Source organism: Mus caroli, chromosome 1, assembly GCF_900094665.2.
Source record: "Mus caroli chromosome 1, CAROLI_EIJ_v1.1, whole genome shotgun sequence".
Classification (NCBI taxonomy): domain Eukaryota; kingdom Metazoa; phylum Chordata; class Mammalia; order Rodentia; family Muridae; genus Mus; species Mus caroli.
Window position 1 is genome coordinate 52,249,068 of NC_034570.1, and position 23,748 is coordinate 52,272,815.

The 23,748-nt window shown below is 41.1% G+C and overlaps 1 protein-coding gene across 2 annotated transcripts in view; it reads right to left on the reverse strand.

The window, feature by feature from the left end:
• Orc2 (origin recognition complex subunit 2) overlaps positions 1-10,993 on the reverse strand; it is a 41,282-nt gene extending 30,289 nt beyond the window's left edge. Inside the window, exons 1-7 of one of the 2 annotated variants that reach the window (XM_021161114.2) lie at positions 10,808-10,993; positions 7,895-7,943; positions 7,388-7,491; positions 6,628-6,771; positions 3,776-3,865; positions 1,940-2,029; positions 1,123-1,154 (exon numbers count right to left, since the gene is read on the reverse strand). In XM_021161114.2, coding sequence (XP_021016773.1) covers positions 1,123-1,154; positions 1,940-2,029; positions 3,776-3,865; positions 6,628-6,771; positions 7,388-7,481 — 450 coding nt within the window. In that variant the 5' untranslated portion in view covers positions 7,482-7,491; positions 7,895-7,943; positions 10,808-10,993. The remainder of the gene's footprint in view (positions 1-1,122; positions 1,155-1,939; positions 2,030-3,775; positions 3,866-6,627; positions 6,772-7,387; positions 7,492-7,894; positions 7,944-10,807) is intronic. The other variant, XM_021161121.2, reaches the window with a different exon arrangement.
• Between the last annotated feature and the right edge of the window lie 12,755 nt (positions 10,994-23,748).

Genomic DNA, 23,748 nt, shown 5'->3' on the forward strand with positions numbered 1-23,748 from the left:
TAAGCCGAATAAACCCTTTCCTCCCCAACTTGCTTCTTGGTCATGATGTTTGTGCAAGAATAGAAATCCTGACTAAGACAGGTGGGGTTGAGGTTTCCCACACTTGGGATTGGAGGAGAAGCAGAAGAATGTGCAGGAAGGAGAAGGAGAGGCCATCATGGGAGAAGCGTCAAGATACCATGATCCTAGGGCTGCCCAACTGGAGTTAAGAGATGGAACAGTAAGTGAATAGTAAGTAATAACTCAGGGTTATCAATAGGAAAGTAGATTCTAACAGTGTGGAGGCTAGGCAGCTGCCTAGCTCTTGTGCTGCTTAAAGCATATTATAAATATAAATAAGGCCATGGGTGTGTTTTTCATCCAGGAACTCAATAACCAAAGGTGGGGTAGAAGGCCTGGGCTGGGACTTATTAATAATTTCTACTACACCATCATGCTGCCCCAGATTTTTCTTTTATAATGATCAAACACAATGCATTGGGGAAACATTGCTAACGTCAATGGCTGACACATCTAATCATTTGCCCTTTGGCTTCCAGGCTACAACCTTGGTATTGGACATCTCTAGTCACTCCTTACAGAATGAGTCCCTTTACCTAAGCCCATGTATGTCTAATTCTTTAGTCACTACAGGCCAGATGCAGACACCACTGACATTTCAAATGTCAGATTCTTCTATCACTACTGAGGCTTCCCCACACCTAAGCATCACCTGACATGGCGGAGTGAAAAATCAAAATCACTACAACACAAAGGAGACAAAAACTGTGGATTACTTTTGGCTAAACTGGAATGAACCTACCTAAGCCAATATAGACTTTAATGGACCAAATGCTCTAAGAAGAGAATATTATAAATACAAAACCGAACTCATCAAATTCCTAGTTCAGGTCTACTAAGTTAAAAATACCCAGGATAGTTGTGAATGAGCAGAAAGAACAGACAACAGTATTGTAAAGAGAAACCAGGGTTCATTTTCCAGTTTTATTCCAAGTGAGGTACTCTGTAAGTCATTTGTCCTTTATGAACCTCAGATAACAGGTATATAACTGGCATAAACTGTAACACTGAAACCAAGACAGAAAGCTATCATTCATCACACTTGTTTTGTCAATTACTTACCACCTGTGGAGCTTTCTCTGAAGCAGAATGCCCTAAATGGAACAAAGGTCACATTTACTACAAATATTTCATCTTAGATCATGACATAGTTTTGTTGCCAGCAAAGCTGCACGTTTTACACTCAGGCCACCTTATTGTACTGAGTTTCCATTTAACTACAGGCTAAATGGTCACCAAGAATTATATGGCTACTCCAATCAGCGGCAACATTTTGCAGCATTCTTGAATTTCTGTGGCATTCTAACAGGGAAGCAAAACCCCGAGCCTTTTTCATTTGGACCAGAAAGCACATTGTTTCTCTTATCTGGAATGGGCAATTCAAAAATAGATGCTCTGCAATTTGCAACAAGCCATTCAACTTCCAAACCTTGCATGAGAAACTGGCTAACTCAGACAAATGATTATAGGACTTGATTGTTTTAGGTTTCCTCGTCAATCCTCCCAACATAGGGTGGCACAGATGACTTTCTGCCCTTTATTGACTGATATGTATAAATATATTAAAAATTGCATTCTGGCCGGGCGAGGTGGCGCACGCCTTTGATCTCAGCACTTGGGAGGCAGAGGCAGGCNGATTTCTGAGTTNGAGGCCAGCCTGGTCTACAGAGTGAGTTCCAGGACAGCCAGGGCTATACAGAGAAACCATCTTGAAAACACCAAAAAAAAAAAAANAAAAACAAAAAAAAAAACCCCAAAAAACAAAACAAAAAATTGCATTCTGTTAAATACATTTTCTGAAAACAAGAAAATATATGGAAATTCACTTAGATTTAAGGGAAAAAAAGTAGCACACACAGATCACCTGATGGTGTCTTACCTTTGCTTTTTTGAGCAATGTTTTTTGTGATTTCAGGATTATTTGAGTCAAGTGGATCCTTTTTTCCTGATGTTTTTGCTAGTTCTAAAGCTGTAATCGAGAAAAAAAAAAAAAAAAAAAACACTTTTGTGATCAACAGAGAGCAAAGTAGCTTTCATTTATATGAACTCCTTAAAACAAACACCTGTATTACTTTTATCAGAAAGGTATATAAACCTACCTATATTAAGAGTACGACTTTTAAAAAAGCTGTAAGGATGTCTTCCCAGAATGTTTTTATCTTTTTTGTTTGTTTGTTTGTTTGTTTTGAGACAGGGTTTCTCTGTGTAGCCCTGGCTGTCCTGGCACTCACTCTGTAGACCAGGCTGGCCTCGAACACAGAAATTCGCCTGCCTCTGCCTCCCGAGTGCTGGGATTAAAGGCGTGTGCCACCACGCCAGGCTTGTTTTTATCTTTAAAGACAGTACATTCACTCATTTGTATTTCTGTTTGTGGGTGAGTGGGTGGTGGGATGTATGTATGCCACAGTGTGTACATGAAGTCAGGAAAGTTAAGTCTTCTCTTTCCAAAATGAGAGTCTTAGAGATACAAATTCAGTTGGTCATGGTTTATGGCAAATGCCTTTACCTGCTGAGCCATCTAACTCCTTCCTAGCATCTAAATCTCCCAAGGATATACAAATTTCTAAAACAGCAAAACAGAAAGACTTACTTGAAGCTCTACCAGCAGCTTATGCACCTCCTACTCCTTTCTCCTTTGACATGTTTATCCTTTTCTCTCTTATTGCTTTATTTGTTTGAGACAGGGTTTCTCTCTGTGTAGCCCTGGCTGTCCTGGAACTCACTCTGCAGATCAGGCTGGCCTCCAACTCAAGAGATCTGCCTGCCTCTGCCTCGAGTGTTGGGGTTATAGGCTTGCACTACACCCAGCCCTCCTTCCTTTTCTGATCATGTATATTACAGCCATAACCTCCTTAGGTGATACATGGGTAACAAGTTGGGATCTAAATACCAAGTAAAAACTGTATGTTGTTAAAGTTATGTTTTAAAATTCTTAAACTTTCTATGAAGAGTGGTGTTCCTGTGTTTAAAACTGTACATAGGAATGATGCATAAAATATAATATGGTGTTGAACAGATGGCTGCTTCTTTGGGTAAGCACCAGATGAAATGTTGGACTTTTAGGTGATATTTTAAATAAAACATCTAATCTTTGTTTCAATGATACTTACACTCTTACACTGTGACAAGCATGTGGAGCCTACATGAGGGGACAGATTTACATCCCAGATGCATGACTCATACAATGGGTATGCCTGCCTCAGCCTCCTGAGTAGCTGGAATTACAGGGACGTGCCACCACTTCCAGCTTTCTATCTGATATTAAGTGCAAAGGGAACACTGAGAAGGGAAGTAAAGCAACTGCTATTGATTTTCAAGGATTGGCATCACCACCTTCAATGATTCAACCCCACACCATAGGCTCCTCTAGACAGACAGGCAAACAGACATATATATTACACAATGCGTTGACCCTGGCCTATAGTACTTGGTCAGTAATAACTTCTACTGGTATCATATATATGACTATCTTTTTAAGTGACAGCAGCTCAGGATGTCTCTGAACTTGTGATACTCCCATCTCTATGTCTAGAGTGTTGGAATTCTAGGTGTATGACATCAAACCAGCGAATGGCATTATTCTGTAAGGAAATGTCTCACTCTTTAAATTCTAAGAACCGCTGATTTCATCATTCTTTTAAGAAGACAGTAAGATGATAATCACGAGATTGTGGTGTTAGTCTACAGTGACTATAGAAGAAAGACAGTAACATACCCAATTTAGTCATCTCTTCAGGGTGCTTTCTTTGTTGAAAAGAATAAACTTTATTCCTACCATCTTTAGCAGAGCCGTTTCCCAAGGATTCTGAAAAAGAAAATGTAGCATGCACTGAGGAAAAAGGTTAAGAAAAAGATAAAACTTTAAACAGCTAAAAATCTGAAAGTTACCCCCCTTACTACCTTTCATAAAAGCTTACCATAAGATATTTATATACAAAATATTTTCATACACACACAAGGAAAACTGACCTTATTTATTTAAACATCACCACAAGAAACATGTTATTTATAGATTTTTCTCTAGACTGGAGAGATTAATATGAGAATTAAATCACGCAGGCAAAACCATAGCTGTAAAAGAACCAACAGTGGATGTAAAGTCTATCTGCACTAGTTCTGTTATCCAAGCAAACAAAACCTGACTCGGAGAAATGGGTCAGTTGTTAAAAATGCTTCCCCTCTTCCAGAGAATCTGACTTGGACTCCCAACACCCACATCTGGTAGCCCACAGCAGATCCAATGCTCTCTGCACACCCACATGTCCATAAATAAAATAGAATCTGAGAAAAGAAAAAAGAAAATCTCTGAAGTGAGGAACTTTATAAATACAAGGTGCTCTTTTTTTCCTGGACATGGAGCTAGCATGAGATCCTTGATAAAGTTCCCTTGGTTGTGCCATATAGAAAGTGAAGAAGTTTAAGAGTCACCCAGGGGACATACATTTTTTATAACCTCCTTTTGCAAGAACAATCTTAATTCCTTCTAATGGTATAGTATTTAAGTATAGCACTGTTCAGTCTATTAAGAGCCACTTCAGTGCTGTTTCCCTTAGGGTAGCATGCCTCAGGAGACTTAACTCGTTCCTATTAGACCTTGTCAGTTCCCAACATCACCATCCTGGGTACCACACTTGTAATGCATAAACCCTTGGGGACATACCACAGCAAAGGTTCTTAGGGAACAGACCTTTTCTTTTCTTACTCATCATAAAAATTCCGTGTTAGAGCCAGATGTGGTGGTCTATGCCTGCAATTCTAACACTTATGAGGAGGAGACAAGATGATCACTAGTTCAAAACCAGCCTAGGCTACACGATACGAAGACTCAAAATGGCAATGCAGGAAAGCAAGGATCCTTTGTTAAATGTCTCTTTGTGTTTTAAAACTCAGGCCAGCAAGATGGTTCAGTGGGCAAAGGCACCTGCTACTACAAAGCCTGACAACCTAACCTTGATTATAGGAACCAACATGGTGAAGGGGGAGAATCACCTCCTACCCCAAGCTGTTCTCTGACCTCCACATTGAACACACGAAATAAACAAATTAAATATAACTTTTAAACTGCCGGGTTTGCTTGTTTGTTTTTTAAGTCAAAAAAAAAAAAAAAAAAAAAGAATCCAAACCCAAAACACTAGTGTGTTTTCTGTTATGACAATAGAGAGCTGGAGTGTAAGTTTCACAGTTAAGAATGTTTCCTAGGGTCTTGGAGAGATGGCTCAGTGATTAAGAGCTCTGACTGCTCTTCCAGAAGTTCTGAGTTCAATTCCCAGCAACCACATGGTGGCTCACAACCATCTGTAATGGGATCTAGTGCCCCCTTCTGGCATGCAAGCATACATGCAAGCAAAACAATGTATACATAATTAATTAATTAATTAATTAAAAAAGAGAATGTTTTCTATGTAGTCATGAAGATCGAAATTCAAATCTCAGCAACCATGTAAGACAAGCAAGGCTTCAGCCAGGATGTACTGGCACATTCCTTTAATCCCAGGGACTTTGGAGGCAGAGGCAGGAGGACCTCTGTGAGTTCCAGGCCAGTCTGGTCCACAAACTGAGTTCCAGACTAGCCAGAGATACAGGGAGAAACCCCATAAATAAAGAAATAGATAGATAGGTAGATAACAAAAGAAAGGTAATTTAAAAATTCTCAAATCAGGTTTTTTAAAAAAAGGTCTGAGATAAATGCAGAAAATGCTATTTTCTACGTATTACCTGGAACACCACTCTCTACCTCTAAACATGTGTTGACAAATAATAGGAAGAAAAAAATTCATGCCGGGCATGGTTGTGTCATCTTTTAATCTCAGAACTAGGGAGCCAGAAGCAGGTGAATCTTTTTGAGTTCCAGGTCAGTGGGGTGGAGGGAAAGAGTAAGATATAAGAGGGCAGTGGTCTACATCAACAGAAAAGCATCTGCCCGGCATATACAAGAGCTGGTGATCTATACCCAATACTGCAAAAAAGATGTTCTGCCTAAGAACACCAGACCAAGCAACCAGAGACTAAATCCTGCCCAAGAGCACGGCCCCAGGAAACCATGGTGGAATCTTCTGAATCTATGAACTGAAATCGATCTTTTCTCCTCTAGAAGCAGTACTATGCCTATCTGTGGCATGACAGAACATGTCTATAGTCACCACTGCTCAGAGGCTGGGCTGCAGAGGGTCACAGGACTAGTTAGTTCTCTCTTTTTTTTTTAATCTAAAAAAATTTGCTGGGGTGAAGAGATGGTTCAGTAGTTAAGCATATGTACTAACCTTGTAGAAGAGCTGAGTTCAGTTCCCAGAACCATTTTGGGAGACTCACAACCACCTATAACCCAGCTGATGCCCTTTTTTTGGCCTCCAGTGGCACCGGCACATTTGCACACACATAATTTAAAAATCAGACCTTAAAAAATGCAGCAAAACAAACAAACAAACAAACAACTTGAAAGAAATGCCTTTAGATTCGACACACAACTATATTATATGACTTTGCAATATACCGAGCTATTTTTGTGCATTCTGAAAGCAGTTCACATTACTAGCCAAAAGCTGGGTGTGTGTCACCCCAACTGGATACCTTGAATATTTCTTCCCAAGACTTTTACGTAGTTCTGATCCTCTAAAACTTCCAGGTCACTTTTCTCCAACTCACAGTCTGCCTTCTTTATTATTTTCTGGGGATTGACCAAAAGCTGAGCTTTCTCCTTCTTTAATTTGGTTCCTGTAAAAATACACAAAACATTAGGACACGGGGATGTGAATTCTAAGTATTACATTGGAGTGATCCAGATGGCTGCTTGGTGGGTGGTTGGTGCACCACACCAGCCTAATGAAAGAACAGTGGAAGGAGAGAACCAATTCCAGAGAGTTGTCCTCTGACCACCATGTGCATATTACATATATGTCAGCAGACAAACCACACTAAACGCAGGGTCAGTTCATAAAGCTGTGGGGGGAGTCAATGCTTTCTCTTTCATTAGAAGTACTAAGTCATGGGCTACAGAGATGGCTCAGCAAGTGCTTAAGAGTGCTTGATGCTCTAGCAGAGGTCCAGTTGTTAGCATCCACATGGTGGCTCATAAGTGTCTAAAATTCTAGCCCTAGGGTATTCATTGCAATATGTTGTTCTGGCCTCCGTGGGCACCAGGCACATATGTGGTATATGGACATATAGGCAGGCAAAAACCCCATAAACATTAAGAAAAAAAAAATGGAACTAAATTAAATACCCCTTGAACTCAGAGTTAATGGGTAGTTATTTTCTGCTACTACTAAGCATTTCATATTCGTTATGGTTTTATACTGACTTACAGTTAAATTTGTACAAGCGTGCGTACCTCCTTCTCTATCCAGAATGTGGCTAAGAACACCATCATCTCCCACAAACCGCACGCTTGGCACCTTGGTCTCCTTTAACTGCAGAGTGCTCATTGTGGCCAACCTAAACAAAGCCAGTAAGTCAGTGAGACGAATAGTTAAACTTATTTGGGAAATGAACACACAAATGTAAACAGTTTTTAAAGGTAGGATCATACTATGCATTACTCCATTTGTATGTCTCTCAATGATGGCCTGAGACTGGGACATGTAAGCCAAGCCCTTTCCTCCCCAGCTTGCTTTTGGTCAGAGTCTTTACCACAGCATCAGAAAACCAAACTGGGACATGCTCTCAGAAATCCCATTTTTACCTTTCCTTCAGAAAAACAGAACAAAAACAAACAAATAACCCCCCAAAACAAACACCAAAACCCTAATGGTTATCTCTTACAACTTACTTATTACACAGATCATATTGCTAAATTTTTGTTTAATAACCAGCGTAATTAAATGGCTTTTTCTTTTACCTTGTAAGGTGCTATGCATTCTGCAGCTTGAACATCCGGTCACCTGTAACTAGAAGTCAGTCAAGATCAGCTAGTAGGTGAAGGAAAGCACCCCTCCCAAAGTGAAGAGTTTTAACTAACAGCATGATGTGTAGATAATTATCCTCAAAGCTAAACCTGCTATGGTGGCAAGAAGAGAAGAGAAAAGTAATAGGCTAAAGAACGTAAGACTGAGAAAACTGTCTAGACTGGTAAGAAGCAGGTTAGAAGAGAAAGCTAAAGCACTCACTATGAATTTTGTTTTCTGCTGTAGTGTTGTTATGTAGCCAAGGCTAGCTCTGAGTTCAAGCTTCTGCTTTTGCCTCTCAAGTGCTGGAATTAAAAGTGCCACCAAACCTAGCTCTTTACATGTATTCTAATTTAACCTTGGGAGCTCTAAGAGGTTATATTTTGTGGGGAAAAATAATAACTATTTCACTCACAGAGTCAGAACCATATCTAGCAAACCATACCCTTCTTGGGTCATTTGATAAATAATTTGAGTATATTAGACAAAATGTGTAATATATCTATATGATACCGGTCTATATGATGAAGAAACTAACAATTTACACTTGAATAAACAGAGTTTTTGTTGTTTTGATACATTATGTAAGATACTATACCAGGCACCTTTAGATACCCAAGAAACCAAGTATGATTCAAGTACATTTTTGTGTATGTGTGCTATTATTCTACTTTATAAATAAGTAAACTTGTTGGTTAAATATTGAATGATTAACTAAAACTCATACAATTTAAAGACCCAGTTTTGACTGATTCTTAAATTCCTGACCAGTCGATTATATAGCTTGTTCCTTTTACATTTACCTTGTAAAGTACTTCCTGCCACTGGATAAGAATCCTACCCTCTCTGAAAACTACTTATGTCATCACAAAACAAAACATAGCTTTAAACTTCCAGGCAACGAGAGGAGAGAAAGTGTGGGGGAGGGTCAGACTACAGAGAATATTATCTAATTTTCATTAGCAAAAGATAAATAATTCTTGAGAGTGAGTTTTCAAGGACTCATAAAAATATTCTAGGTAACTAAATATTATCACAGGCCATTTCCCTATGGGGGTTTATTGTGTACTTGTAAGTGCAGAGGTCAGAGGACAACCTCAGGAGTCATTTGTCTTATTTTTTGAGACAGGGTCTCTCAATAGCCTTGGACTTGTTGACTAGGTTGGTTGACCAGCAAGCCCTGGGAACCACCTGTCTCTGCCTCCCTAAGATGGCAAGCTCCCTGCCACCATTTTTTTTTTTTTTTTTAATGTAGGTTCTAGGGATAGAACTCAGGTTCTCATGCTTGCAAGGCAAGCACTTTACCAACTGAGCCATCTCTCTAATACCTCTTACATTTTCTTTTACTTTGTTTTTATGTGTCTGTGTGTCTGTGTGTGTGTGTGTGTGTATGTGTGTAACAATTATCTCATGAGTCCCAGACTGGTCTCCAACTATGTAGCCAAAGATAACTTTGAACTTCTGATTATGCTCCCACCTCCCATGTGCTAGGAAGGTTACAGGCCTGTATCACTATCACTAGCATATGCAGTGCTGGGGTGGAACTGTGGGCTTCCAGTGTGCTAAACCAAGCATTTCATCAACTGTATTACACCCCTAGTCCCTTAGTTTACTATCCGTGAAGGTCTTACTTTATAATACAAGCCAGCTTTGAACTCATGTCTTGGCAGCCCCGGTTTTAAGAGTAGTGGGATCATAGCTATGCCCCATTCCCAGATCTAGTATTTTAATCACTAGGTGAGCATCCCTATGTAGTCAAGGATAGCCATGAATCCTTCTGTAACTGTACTGTGATATTCTCAGCCACGAACTTTGTAAATGACAGCAACAAGGTATCGAAATGTCAAAAAGGCAGGTTATGCCTGTTCAGCCTCACATGCATTTATACAACATCTCCGATTTTTAAGATATTTTATGTAATACAAACAAAATCACCTCAACTGAAATTTCTACCAAGACCTCCTAAGAGAATGTCCCCTTCTTTTCTGCAATCCCTCAGAAAAACACTACCTAACAGATACACAAGAAAACAGCAATCTGGGAGGCTGACTAGACAGCTCGGTGGATAAAAGCACTTGTCCTGCAAGCGTCAGAATGGGAGCTGAGATCCTTGTAGTCATTTCAAAGTTGAGGAGCACTCAGAACTGGGGAGAATGGGGATCCCTGAGGCAAGCTGGCTAAGCAACAAGGACCCGGTTTCAGTAAGACCCCGCCTCAGTTAAGAGCGATCCAAAAAAGACATCTAAAATTAACACACACTGCCGGCACATATGCACCAACATCCACACGAATGCACATGCCCACAGTCAACCAATGAAATGCAGATATCTACAGGGAGCATCTATAACGGATAGTGATTATCTATAGGGTTAAAGGGTCAATTGTCTTCACAGTCAACTACAAGGCAGCACCAAGTGTTGGCAGCCATGCACTTTCCTCTGGGAGTAAACACATTTTTAAAACCAAGCATTGCCCCAAGGAGACCTTTAGGGACACCGGGCCGGAACGACAGAACAGACTTCAGCAGTCGTTCCATCCCGCGATCCCTTGGACCACATCCCTCTGAGTTCCCTCTCCTCTGGCAGAACACTGCCATTTTTGTTACAGTTCCTTTTCATTCTCTTCTCAAATAAAGGGCCGGGTTAGCCGGAAAGCAGGCACGGTCCGTGCAGGAGACTTCTCGCCACAGGACAGCCTTGGCTTTCGCAGACAGCGCCTCTCACCCAGAGGGGGCTGCTCCCCAGCACCCCCCAGCCTGCGCCCGGCGGCCTCGTCATCTCCCGCCATGGTGGGCGAGCGGCGAGGCCACGGGTGTCGCGGGAAGCGCGCAGTGAGCCGCGGCTGTAGCAGGGCGCACTGGGACTCACCTCTCGAGTCGGAGCCGGCGGGAGGGAGAACGGCCGCGAGGCTCACCTGAGCCGCCAGCCAGGACTCCCGCCGCCGCAGACCACCCCAGAACGGCCCGGGGAGGCCGGCGTCTAGGGAAAGAGACAGCCGGTCCAAGCCGAACCTCCGAGCCCAGCAGGGGAAGGGAGCTGCGCGCAGCACACTGAATCAATCCCCGGCCGCCGGTGGGCGGTGCCCTAAGAGACCAATGGGGAGCCGAGCCGCCAAGAGCGACGGCGCCACAAGCCCATGACTCGGGCCATAGGCCCTCGCTCAGCCGGAAAACAGATTCTCCAACCAATAGTGGGTTCCCGGGCTTTCCTCGTCTCTCCAGTTTGTTTCCGGGGGAAGGGGCCGTGCGCGGAGCACGCCAGATCTCTGGAGAGACAGGTGTGTGCGAATACCTGCTCGCATTTGATGCAAAGGGATCTCAAGGGTTTGAGGGAGGGCGGAGCCAGAGCGTGAATGAGAAAATAGGACCATACAGCTAATGAAATAAAGACACGGAAAGGGGGGCTTATACAGAGAAAATGAGAAGGAAAACGAGTGAATCTGGCTGGGATACATGAAAATATTTGTTCACTAACAGGACTACGTCATTTGGATTCGCTTATTCCGAACAAAGTATCATACTTAGAACCAACAGTAAGAATACAATACTCAAGTAGAGGCACCTCTGAATAACTGAGCTTCTGGGTAATTGAACGAGAAGAAACTGAACATACAGTCTTGGGGAAAGTGCTAGAATGAGGCAGCTGAATACTTACTCATTCTTGCCAATGGATATAAACGCACTGGCTAGAAATGCTCCAATGGATATAAACACACTGGGTAGTAATGTGATGCCTAGGGAGCACAAATCCCAAAGTTCCAACCTTTGTATCATTTCATTGGGCTCTGAAAATCAAGCACACAACTTGGGTTTGGTTCACTATCTTAACACCACCTTGTGGTTAGGTTTTTTTTTTTTTTTTTTAACCATATCAAGGCCCATCCAGGGCTAGGCTGGTAACTGGGCTTCCAGGTGACCTGCTGGTGGTTTGCTTCTAGGTCTCATCAGAGCTACCTGGTGGGAAACTTCTATTGCACATGCATTGTGTTATTTCAAGTCATACAAAATGGTTTCCTAGTTACAGAGAATGATTTTTAAGTTATATTCCTAACAGCAGGGCACAGGATTATATAATTATAAGACCAGAAGGAATCAGGAACACTTTTCCTTAAAGGAAGAAATCTGAAAACTAAGGCCTGAATTTATTTGAGTTTTCTAGGAAGAAAGGCAAAATGAAAATAGATGAGTAAAGTGTCAAAGTGTCTGATATTATGAATTACAAGTTGGTACTTAAGGCACCAGCCACATTTGTATTGAAAGATTATCTGTGGAATAGTGGGAAGGGAGAAATGGAGTCAGACTTTTTGGGAGCTGTTTAGAACAGTGGTTCTCAATCTTCTAATGCTGGACCCTTTAACACTTCCTCATGTTGTGGTAACCCCTGATCATAACGTTTTTGTTTGTTTGTTTTTGCTACTTCATAACTGTAATTTTACTACTGTTATGAATCATAAATGTAAATATTTCTGGTTAGCCAAAGGGGTTATACTTCACAGGTTGAGAACCACTGGTTTAGAGATTCCAATTGAGAAATGTGAGGATACTTTACATACATCAGTATTTCACTTTTGTTGGACAAATTATTTAATCCAGACCCAGATTACTACCCACCTTTGATCATTTAGTTTCCGGATAAAACATACATACAACCTTTATAAACCTTAAACAGCACAAGAGCTGGGCAGATACCTACCCTCTATGCTATTAGAATCTATTTTCCAATAGATAACCCAAGTTATTACTTACTGTGTTTCATCAATAGGAGGGAATTCATGCCAGGTACTGCTGAAGGGCCACAGCTTGACAAGACAGACTCCATCTTGTAACCAGGCCTTCATTTTATACACTAGGCCCTGTTCTTGGTTAAACTCTAATTTATTTAAAAAAAAAAAACAAAAAAACAAAAAACAGCTGGGCATGGTGGTGCACACCTTTGATCCCAGGACTTGGGGGGCAGAGGCAGGCGGATTTCTGAGTTCGAGGCCAGCCTGGTCTACAAAGTGAGTTCCAGGACAGCCAGGGCTAAACAGAGAAACCCTGTCTCAAAAAACAAAACAAAAAAACCAAAAACCAAACCAAAACAAAACAAACCAAAACAAAACCGAAAACATACAAATAAATAAAAAAACCTTTCCAGGAAGGAACCATCCTTGACATGAGCCACCTGCAAGAAAATACCTAATGCTCTATATCTGTGTAGATAGATATAGATAAACTGCTTACGCCAACTGAAATCATTGTTAGCCAGTCATATAATTGTTAGCCAGTCATATAACTGCTAAGTTGATAAGTCCCTCACCTTGCTGTAACTGAAATAAAAAGGTTGAACCTTAGGTGCTTGAGGCCTTCTGTGCTACCTCACATTGACAGAGGAGCCGGAAGTTCCAAGCCTGAGCTTGAATAAAGACTCTTTGCTTTTGCATATAAGTTTTATTCCTGGTTGTCTTTGGGGACCCTTGGATCTGGGCATAACATTTGGGGGCTCGTCCGGGATTCCCATCCCCCCAGGACTCCTTGAACTGTTGAGTCAAAACCTGACTGGTAGGTGTCTGAATGTTTGTCCTCTGTCTCGGTGTCTTGGCTCTCTACTCTTGATATGAGTAGCCTGTAGGCAGTCTAGATGGACTCGTTGGATGATCCTAGGGCCAAGGGACTTGGGAGATGTCCTGGACCAGCATGGAGGGGATTGGATCCCCCTTATAGACTTGAGATGAATTGGGCTGCTCCTGCAACACTGTATAAGGCTGTTGTCTCACTTACATTTTTGCCTCCAATCACCAGGAGGACTGAGTGCCTTATTGTCTTTCATTCTTCTGTTTGCTCTCTGTGACTGATGCCATGGGATAGGCTCAGACCACACCTTTAACTTTGTTCTTAGACCATTTCAAGGACTATAAAATTATGGCTAGAAGTCTAGGCTTAGTTGTTAAGGACAGACTAATCACTTTTTGCATGAATGAATGGCCAATTTTCAATGTTGACTGGCCCCTAGAGGGAACTTGGCACATGCTCATGATTTTTAGGACCAAGGACATTATTTTTGATGACCAAGTCCTCTACATCATCACCAGCAGGATGTGGTCCAGGAGCCACCAGAATGGTTCAAATCACTGCTGCTGCCACAGCAGCTCTCTTAGTCAGGGTTTCTATTCCCGCATAAACATGACTAAGAAACAAGTTGGGGAGGAAAGGGTTTATTCAGCTACACTTTCCACACCCACCTTACACTTGAGGGAAAGCCCAATGAAAGCTGCCTTGACTGCCCACGGCCAAGCTGGTCTTCTCTCCTTGAGGGAAATAGGCCCCCCACCAACTGATACAATATTGTCCCTTTGCTACTAGTGATCTATATAACTGGAAAATCCAGAACACTGAGTTTTCAGAGAAACCAGCTGCCTTAGTTAATAGATTCTGTCATTTTTACTCACCAGCCTACCTGGGATGACTGCCAACAGCTCGTGTAGATCCTCTTCACTACCGAGGACCAAAAGAGGATTTTAAATGAGGTCCAGAAATTGGTTCTGGGAGCAAATGAGACTCCCGACTACTAACTAAGCATGGCTGATGCAGACTTTCCCTTGACTAGACCAGACTGGAATTTTAACTTGGCAAAAGGTAAGGAGAGGTTTCAGGTCTACCACCAGACTCTAATGGGAGATCTCAGGGCAGCAGTGTGTTAACCACTAATTTGGCCAAGATACATAATGTTCAGCAGGAAAAGACAGAATCACCTGCAGCCTTTTAGAAGGGATTAAGGAGGCCTATTTCACCTACACATCCCTAGACTCAGAGATACCTGAGAATAAATCAGCAGTCGTTATGGCCTTTGTATATCAGGCCACCCCTGAAATCAGGCACAAATTGCAGGGAATAGACAGGCTAGGGGATAAGAGTTTGTAGGAGTTGCTGGTGGTAGTCAAAAAAGTGTACAACAACAGAGAAACACTTATGAACTATGACCACTGCCAATGAGAGACAAGCTCACAACTTGGCCAAGATACTTCTGGCCACATTAGCAAATTCCCTGGGAGAGAAAAACTACCAACTGAGCCATCTCATGGCCATAAAGGATAAATAATAAAAAAACAACTGACACATTCTTGCACTTGTGTGAGGCACCTCGCCTGCCTGGGCCATGCACTGGTGGGCAATGGCCTACCTGTTCTTATCTTGTGGAGACTCTCTGACTCAGAGCTCCAAACTCTCACTAGTTCAGCTTGCTAAGTTCTCACTGGCAGGTCACTACTATGCCCACACCATACTTCAAATCCCCCACAGCCTTTCTGGTGCACATCTGGCAAACCCACACTTTGCCACCATACTTTTCTCTCCTGAACACAGTTGAACCGCTGCATGAAGGAAAATGCCACACAGACTTATTCAGAAACAATGGTAACTAAATCACTGGGAGCAACAACTAAAATCCTAATTTGTAAACCTTATTAAATCTAAATCCTCCAGTGGTGAATCGTGACAGATCTGCCATTGAAACTGGGAGACACTAGTAATTACATCTTGTCCTTACACTATCCCTGTCCAAAAAGGACCTAATCCTCTCCTGCTTCCTCTCTTCCTCTGTCCACCCTGGAAGTCCCTCCTACTTGCCTAGTGATTGGCTCCTTTATTCCTTAGGGGATTGGTTCACAAGAAGTCACCTGAGTATGTGACTCAGTCCTTGTCCTCAACCCCTCCCAGGAGAACGGAATTAGCATCAAAATATAAACAGCCCCAGGCTTATCTACAACAGACCCTTACTAAATTAACCATGGAGACTGGCGGGGACTGGGTAGCTCTCCTCCCACTTGCCATTTATAGGATTTTCAACACACCCCATATGTTGGGTTTAACCTCTTATGAAATCATGTTTGGAAGAACCCCTCCCATTTTACCTAACCTAAAATCTGAAATGTTAGCTGAAATTGATGATTGTCACTCTCTTGAACATTAGCCTACACCTGAAAGTAGCTCTGGCCTCACCCAAAGGCTATTTATGAGACTGCACCACCTCCTGCTCCCCATTACTATTGCCCTGGAGACTGGGTCTTCCTGTGAAGATACCAGAAGCAAACCCTAGAGCCCCGCTGGAAAGGACCCTATGTCATGGTCCTAACAACACCTACCTTTGTCAAGGTTGACAGGATTGCTACCTGGATATATCACATACCACATATCACATATTACTGCCCCTTTTGCAGACCCACATCCAGACTGGGCATGTACCCATGATGGTGTGTCACTAGAGACCAAGGAAACCCATTAAAACCCAAAATCCAGTATTCCTAAGCCTATTGACACAGGCTGTCAGAATGTATCTTGCTTCCAGGAGTTTCTGGCTCTCTCCCTGGTTTTAGCCCTCTCCAGCTTTGGAACCTAGCCTGGACTCTGAGCGATGCATCCACAGGTGACATTCTCCACCAGCAGAGCAAGACTATGTCCCTTGGCACCTGGTTCCCCGACCTCCACTTTAGACTCAGCTAATCTACACGGACTCTCCTGAACTGATCGATTGCTCAGCACACATCACTTCTATGTTTGCCCCAGGTGCAAAAACCACAAGACCTTGAGTCAACAATGTGGTGGGAGCTGAATCCTCCTTTTGCTCCTCCTGGGATTGTGTGAGTATGGGACACATTTGGTGGGATCCCCCATTCAAGATGGACTTTGAGTAAGTTGAAAGTCTGATGACCAAATCAACTCTATGGGCATTCAACCCTCTTGCGACTGAACCACAGACACTGGACAGTACAAACCCATCCTCTTTAGGTTTACAGACTTGGGGGGAAAGGCTAATGGATTGGACTGGTTCAGCTGGTGTGAAGGTGAACAGTCCTCTGAGGGGGAGTGAGTATGGATATAGGAAAGACAAAAGACTCAGAAACGAAGGTTAGAAATTAGGAGGACTGTAGGTCTATACCACACTAACCCTGAATGTATTTCTGATAGCCTTTATATATTTTACAGTATCGTGGGAGACAAAGTCACAAGGTAGAAGAGAAAATGGCTGATGTACATAGGATATTTATTCCCATCTAGAGGCCTCCCTGTTCCTTCCACCAAGATTAATAGAATATTCAGCCACTCACCTCGGGCTTCAAGTGTATCCCCTCTTATTGATTCAAGAGTCAGCAGACAGGGAAACCTGCTAGCAGACTCTGATCTGCCTTGACTCTACCTGACAGGAAAGCTTTTACAGAAGCAGGTCAAAATGTCTCCTGACATCTCCCCCTTTTTTATTTTATAAAAGCCAAAGCTGTCTCAGTGATTGGTGCAGAAAGAGTGTGCCTGTCTTAGATGTCTCAAAAACTGCGAATCTTACCCATCTGGAACATGAATTGGAACATGAATCCTGGCACTCATGTCCTGTCTTAAGTTGATCCACCTCTGAGGCAATCTTACCCATATTTTACTAGCAGCCTCTGCAATGGGGGATGTTACCTATTAGGTTACAGTTTTGAGACAAATAAGATGGAGACCTGCATGGATGTTCAAAAAGGAACGGAGGGCAAACTTAATCACAAGTGGTAACAAGCGTAATCCTATAACCATTAGAGTACCTAAGGCAAGTACTGAGAAGGCCAAATGAGTAAAAGAAGTCAGAAAGTATTGCCCTTCCCAGCCTTGAGCAGGCCGAATAGACCTTGAGCATTTGCCATATTGGACGATAAAGACCTAGGTGGAGTCATCTGCCTTGGTTGCTTATGCAACTTCCTACAGGCACTTTGAATAGACTGCCTGCTGACCTTGCTTTGCTCTGCTCTGAAACAAAGGATGGGTCTGTGGGCTCTCCCTATATAAATGAAGTGCAGAATATTAAACTTGGAGCCTTGATCAGAACCTTGTCTTGGCTTGATTCTTCTCACTGCCCCCTTCCCCATCTCTTTCATTTCCAGTGCCACCTTTCAGGTAAACCCAGTTTGTCCATGGTCACTGGACAGCTATAGGTGGCATCCTATAATAAAATGAGGGGCCTAAAAATGTGTGTGTGTGGGGGAACCCCTCTGAGAAATGCTGTCTTGGGTGGAGCTCCACAGAAAACAGAAAAAAAGTAACAGTATCCTGCACAGTAAGCAATGAACAGCATTAATGCTAGCGCTAATTATATTTTTTGGAGGCTGTTGTTGCAGGAGGTGCATTTGAGAGGGATACAGGCTAGACCAAAGAGGTGTTGACCCAACGCCAACTTCACCTATGGGCGACAGCACAATTGCATTTTTCCATAGCCAAAAAGAGCTGCATCAGGTGAGAGAAGCAGGGTTTAAAAAACAGATGTTAGGAAAATTCTTAGCTCAAGTAAATTTATGCTGTCCATGGTTTCCAGAAGTAGGAATGATAAAAGCTATTGCAGAGCTCTCCTTGGAACAGGAAGAAATCGGGAGACATCCTACTTCCGCTCTGGCTCCTACTGGAGATATCCTTAGTTCTGGTTCTGGGTCTCTTAGGGAGGATATCTAGGTCTCTTTGGGACATCAAGTTTTCTTCCCTCTCTGTCTATTGTCTGTCCTTGGTGCAACAATCTGTCCATGTCTGTGAATTTATGTCTGTTTTTGTTTGTTTGAATGATTGTTGTTCTGTGCTTCATGTTCAAAAGAAAAAATGGTTAAAACTTTATCTGCTGTCTGTCTACTCCTTGATTTAGTTGTTTGAAAGGCAGTCTCAATTTGCACAGCAGAAACTGGTAAGTTACCCTGCAAAAAATCTCTGTGACTGTATTTATTGGGTTCAGCAATGACTAGGTGCTCCCTTCTTGAAATTATAGCTAGAAAAAGTAAGAATTTTGTCCAGTCTAAATATATAAGATGTGTGTAGCCACTTCATTTTTGTTTCTGACTAGTTTTAAGAGTATAAATATGTTCTGCATGTCTTGGTTATAGAGTATTGGCCTATAAGTTATTGGGTATGATTAGAAACTTGTAACATTGGTAACATAAAGTCACCTTAAAACTGGTAACTCAGAGTAAACAGTAACATGTGGCATGAGCCAACCCAGGAAAACAGATCTCTCAAGATACTTCTAAATTGGGATAAAATTTTATGTAATTCTTATTCTGGAAACTAGATTTATAAAGGATAGGATTTAAAACAATGTCTCCTTAATGATGTATTAAAAGCTGCACTGGCATGCATTCATATATAAGAACTAGCAGCCAAACTTTGTAACATGAAAGTAATGTTCTTGGTATTGATTTTAAAGAGAATTGATTGTTTAAAACTGGGTTTTGTTTTCCAAAATTATGGGTATGCTCTAATATTGCAAAAGAAACTTAGAAATATAGTTAAGCTGCCAGTGTTCCATTGGCTGCAGTTTGCAGCTTGATCACAGGCTCAGGATTCTAACTCACACATAGTTGTAATTAAGAAAAAAAATCCGGCAGGTAGAGACTGTTGAAGGGTTTGAGAAGGGTTGTTGAGCTATGGAACTTGTGAGGCATTGCAGCCTGGCTTGCCTACTCTACCTGCCATTCCAGGAAATGCATGTAGAATTATTATGGATTTGGAGGATCGTTTTTATACTGTTTCTTTGCAGTCTGGTGACGGGGAGGTTTACATTAAGTGAGCTTGCTTGTAATTTTGAAGAGCCCATGGAGTGATAACATTGAAAATTTTCAAAGAATGGCTAATAGCCCTATATTATGTTAAAAAAAAATGTCTCTGCTTCAATACAAGAAGTTAGGACTATTATTCATTATATGGATGGTATTTTATTAGCTGATCCCTCTGATGAAGTTTTACTACAAGCCTTTGCTCTTCTTATACAACAAACTTTAAAATTTTGGAGTAGTTGTTGCTCCAGAAACGATTCAAAGGCAATATCTTTTTCAATATTTGGGACATCAGCTATATCCTAAACAAATTTTAGCACAGAAAATTCAAATAAGAAAAGATAGTTTGCTTTAAATTCTTTTGAAAGATTGGTAGGAGATATTAATTGGCTAAGACCTCACCTTAAGCTTACCACAGAACTTAAACCTCTGTTTGATATTCTCAAGGGGGATGCAAATCCTAGTTCCCCTGGACAATTAACCAATGAGGGACAAATAGCTTTGCAGAAAGTAGAGGAAGCTGTTAGCCAACAACATATACATTATATAGACTATGACCCATCGTTGGCTGTTTCACAGCAGTCCTTTGATGTGGATTCATCTTTCTTCATTTCTATGTAAAGTTTGAATACCCTATTATAAAGCTGTTGCTGTGTTAATACAGAATTGTAGGATAGAATCTTGAAAGTATTTTGGGAAAGAACTTGATGAAGCATTTATGATTTCAAACAGCAATTAAATTGGTTATTGCAGAATTTGATAATCATTATCTAAAAGACAAGTTGTTAGAATTTGCCTCTCTATATATGTTTTTATTTCCTGTAAATTTATACATGCAGCCCATAAAGAATGCATTTACTGTATTTATAAACAGCTCATCTAATGGGAAAGAAGCATATATAATTTGATCACATGTTTCTTCTCTTGAGTTTTCCCCCTGCTTCACAAATAATTGAATTACGCTGTAGCCATTGTTTTTGAAATGTTGAAAAATCAAGTTTTAATTTGTATACTGATAGCCAATATATAGCTCATGGTTTACAATTTCTTGAAATTGTTCCTTTTTTGATACTGCTAATTCTCAAATTTTATAGTTATTTATACAAATACAGCTTAATTTAAGAAACAGGTACTGTTACTTACTTTATAGGACATTTAAGAGCTCATACTGGATTGCCTGGACCCCTGCACAATGCCATAGCAGATTTGTATACTAGGAAGATTATAGGCCTTATTGGAACAATTAGCCAAACAATCTCATTCTTTTTTTTTTTTTTGGTTTTTCGAGACAGGGTTTCTCTGTATAGCCCTGGCTGTCCTGGAACTCACTTTGTAGACCAGGCTGGCCTCGAACTCAGAAATCCGCCTGCCTCTGCCTCCCAAGTGCTGGGATTAAAGGCGTGTGCCACCACCGCCCGGCAATCTCATTCTTTACATCATCAAAATAGTAATAGTTTGAGACAACAAGTTGGTATTTCTAGAAAATATGCATGCCAGAATGTAAAGACTTGTTCTCAGTGTCCTCAGTTTCTTCATGTACCACATAATGGTGTTAATCCTTAAGGACTCGTACCTAATCAATTATGACAAATGGATATTACTCTTATTTCCTTATTATCCTAAAGGACAACGTATTGTGGAACAGTCCCATAGAACTTAAAAACAGTATCTTCATAAAAAACCACAAAATTTGGACACCATGAAACTCTCTGAGTGTGAGGAACAGCTACTGGTGCTTCTACCCTGATTTTGCAAGGAAAAAATTATGAGCTCCTTAGTATGGCAATAGATACAGATATAGAAAGGATAGAAACCTCTATTTCCCATTTGCAAGAATCTCTAACCTCCTTGTCTGAGGTGGTCCTTCAATATAGGAGAGGACTTGATCTTTTATTCCTTCAACATGGAGGACTATGTGCATGCCTTAATTGAAGAATATTACTTTACATCGATCATCAGGAATAGTAAAGGATTCTATGGCTAAAGTTCGAGAAGGAGTAGATAAAAGGAAAAGAGAAAAAGGACAGAATCAGGGATGGTTTGAATCCTGATTTTCCACTTCCCCATGGCTTACAACTTTAATTTCTACACTGCTTGGACCATTAATTATAATCTTATTGCTTTTAACTTTTGGACCTTGTATCTCAAACAGATTGGTTGCCTTCATACGGGATCACTTTCAGCAAGCTCAGCTATTCACCATGGCAGTTATTCATCAGTATGAAGAAATGCATTAAGTGCATATTCATATGTTCTATGTGGCTTTGGTCTGAATAGGAAAGAGTATGATATAGAAAACCGGTAGTCAGACTTGGGTAAGAGTGTTCTTGAGCTCCTATTGACCTAGGACAGAGACATACATCAATGCTATGTTTGTCCTCTATGATGGGTAAGAAGGAGCAATATAGACACTGACCTAAGACAGGTACAGTCACCTGGCCACTATTTACCCAGTCTTAAACAGACTGAATAGACCTTGCCAAATTGGACGTTAACGACCTAGGTGGAGCCATCTGCCTTGGTTGCACATGCAACTTCCTGCAGAAACTTAGAAAAACAGACTGCTCACTGACCTTGCTTTACAACATAATCCATCTGAAACAAAGGATGGGGTCTGTGAGCTCTCCCTATACAAACGCAGTGCTGAATATTAAACTTGGAGCCTTGATCAGAACCTTGTCTTGGCTTCATTCTTCTCTCGCTGCTCCTGCCCCCCCCCCCCAGTCTCTTTCATTTTCAGCTCCCCTTTCAGGTAAACCCAGTTTGTCCATGGCTGCTGGGCAGCTACAAAAAGGCATGCTTTTTCTTAATTTCTCTAACCATTCAGAGGCAACTTTTGTAGCATCAAATTTCAGGGGTTTAGCATCTTTTAGATTCAGATTTCTTGATGTAATTGAATTCGATCCAACACTTGCAAAACTCTATCTCCATACCAAGGTTCTGAAACACTGACTGAAAGCATAATAAATGAAGGTTGATGAAGTATCATAGCAATGTCAGATGCACAATTAGTTATGTTACAGTCATAGCAACTTACATTGAATCTAAACCCATACACAATGATGTTAATATTCTCTATCAACAATGCATATGGCAGGGAAATGCAGGCAAGTACATTTTCCACTGTTGTCAGTCTGAACCCAACCCAGTGTTCATCTCTGTTTAGTAGTTGTGTTAGTTGCTTTAATCTCCCCCAAAGCCACGGCAAGTTTCCAGACATAAGTCTGTGATGATCCAGTGTTTGTCCACCAGAGTCCTGCATGCAGTCCTTTTTGCCAGTCATCTGAGTTTGCTTGGGGACTCTGCTCAAGTTGGCATCAGGAAGTGGCCCATCAGCATCAGCATCATGTGTCTGGTCAATTGCTTTCTCCACATAGTGAACCAAATGCTCTGGAATCTACCTGTCACTTTCAGCATCCTGTGGAAAACACAAACATGCCCTCTTCCCCATATGCGGGTAAGTGGGTCCTTCCATTTCACCTGGGCATAAGTATACCTAGTTGTGCCGTGCCATAGATGCTTAGCAGCAACATTTTATTTTATTTTTTGTAACTGATTTTTTTTAGAGCTCCATGGGATTGTTCCACAATTCCCTGTCTTTGTGGATTAAAAAATATATTACTATATATCTAACTATATATTACTATATATCCAACTATATATCCAATATTTTTATTATTTAAGATATAAATGGTTTATAACATAAGTCTGAACTTTCATTAATTATTGTTATAAATATAAGATATAAAACTTGATATAAATGTTAAAACAAATTATTTTTAAAATAAATTATATATTTTAAAATATTTAAATGTTTGATTAAAATAATTAGACTTTATCCATCTTATGAAATACTGCCTCAGTATCCCCCATAAATCTGCTTGCTGTCTGCAGCAACCTGGCCACAAAATCCTGGAACAACTCAATCTGGACCTTGCCCAATTCCAGAAAAATCCTCAGTCTGCCTCTCCGTAGAAGATAGTTTATACCAGGCTTTCTTAGTTTAACCTAATCATTAACTTGTGCATAAACAGGTGGATCTAAATTTAATTGTTGAGCAGTCTCATGATACTCTCCCTTTCCTGCTAACCTAATATGTATCTTTTATGTTTGATTGATCTCAGCAGTACTTTGACACCGCTCAGCAAATTCTGACTTCCATAATAAAAAAAATATCCAGGGATCCATCCCATAATCAGCTTCCAAACGCTGACACCATTGCATACACTAGCAAGATTTTGCTGAAAGGACCCAGATATAGCTGTCTCTT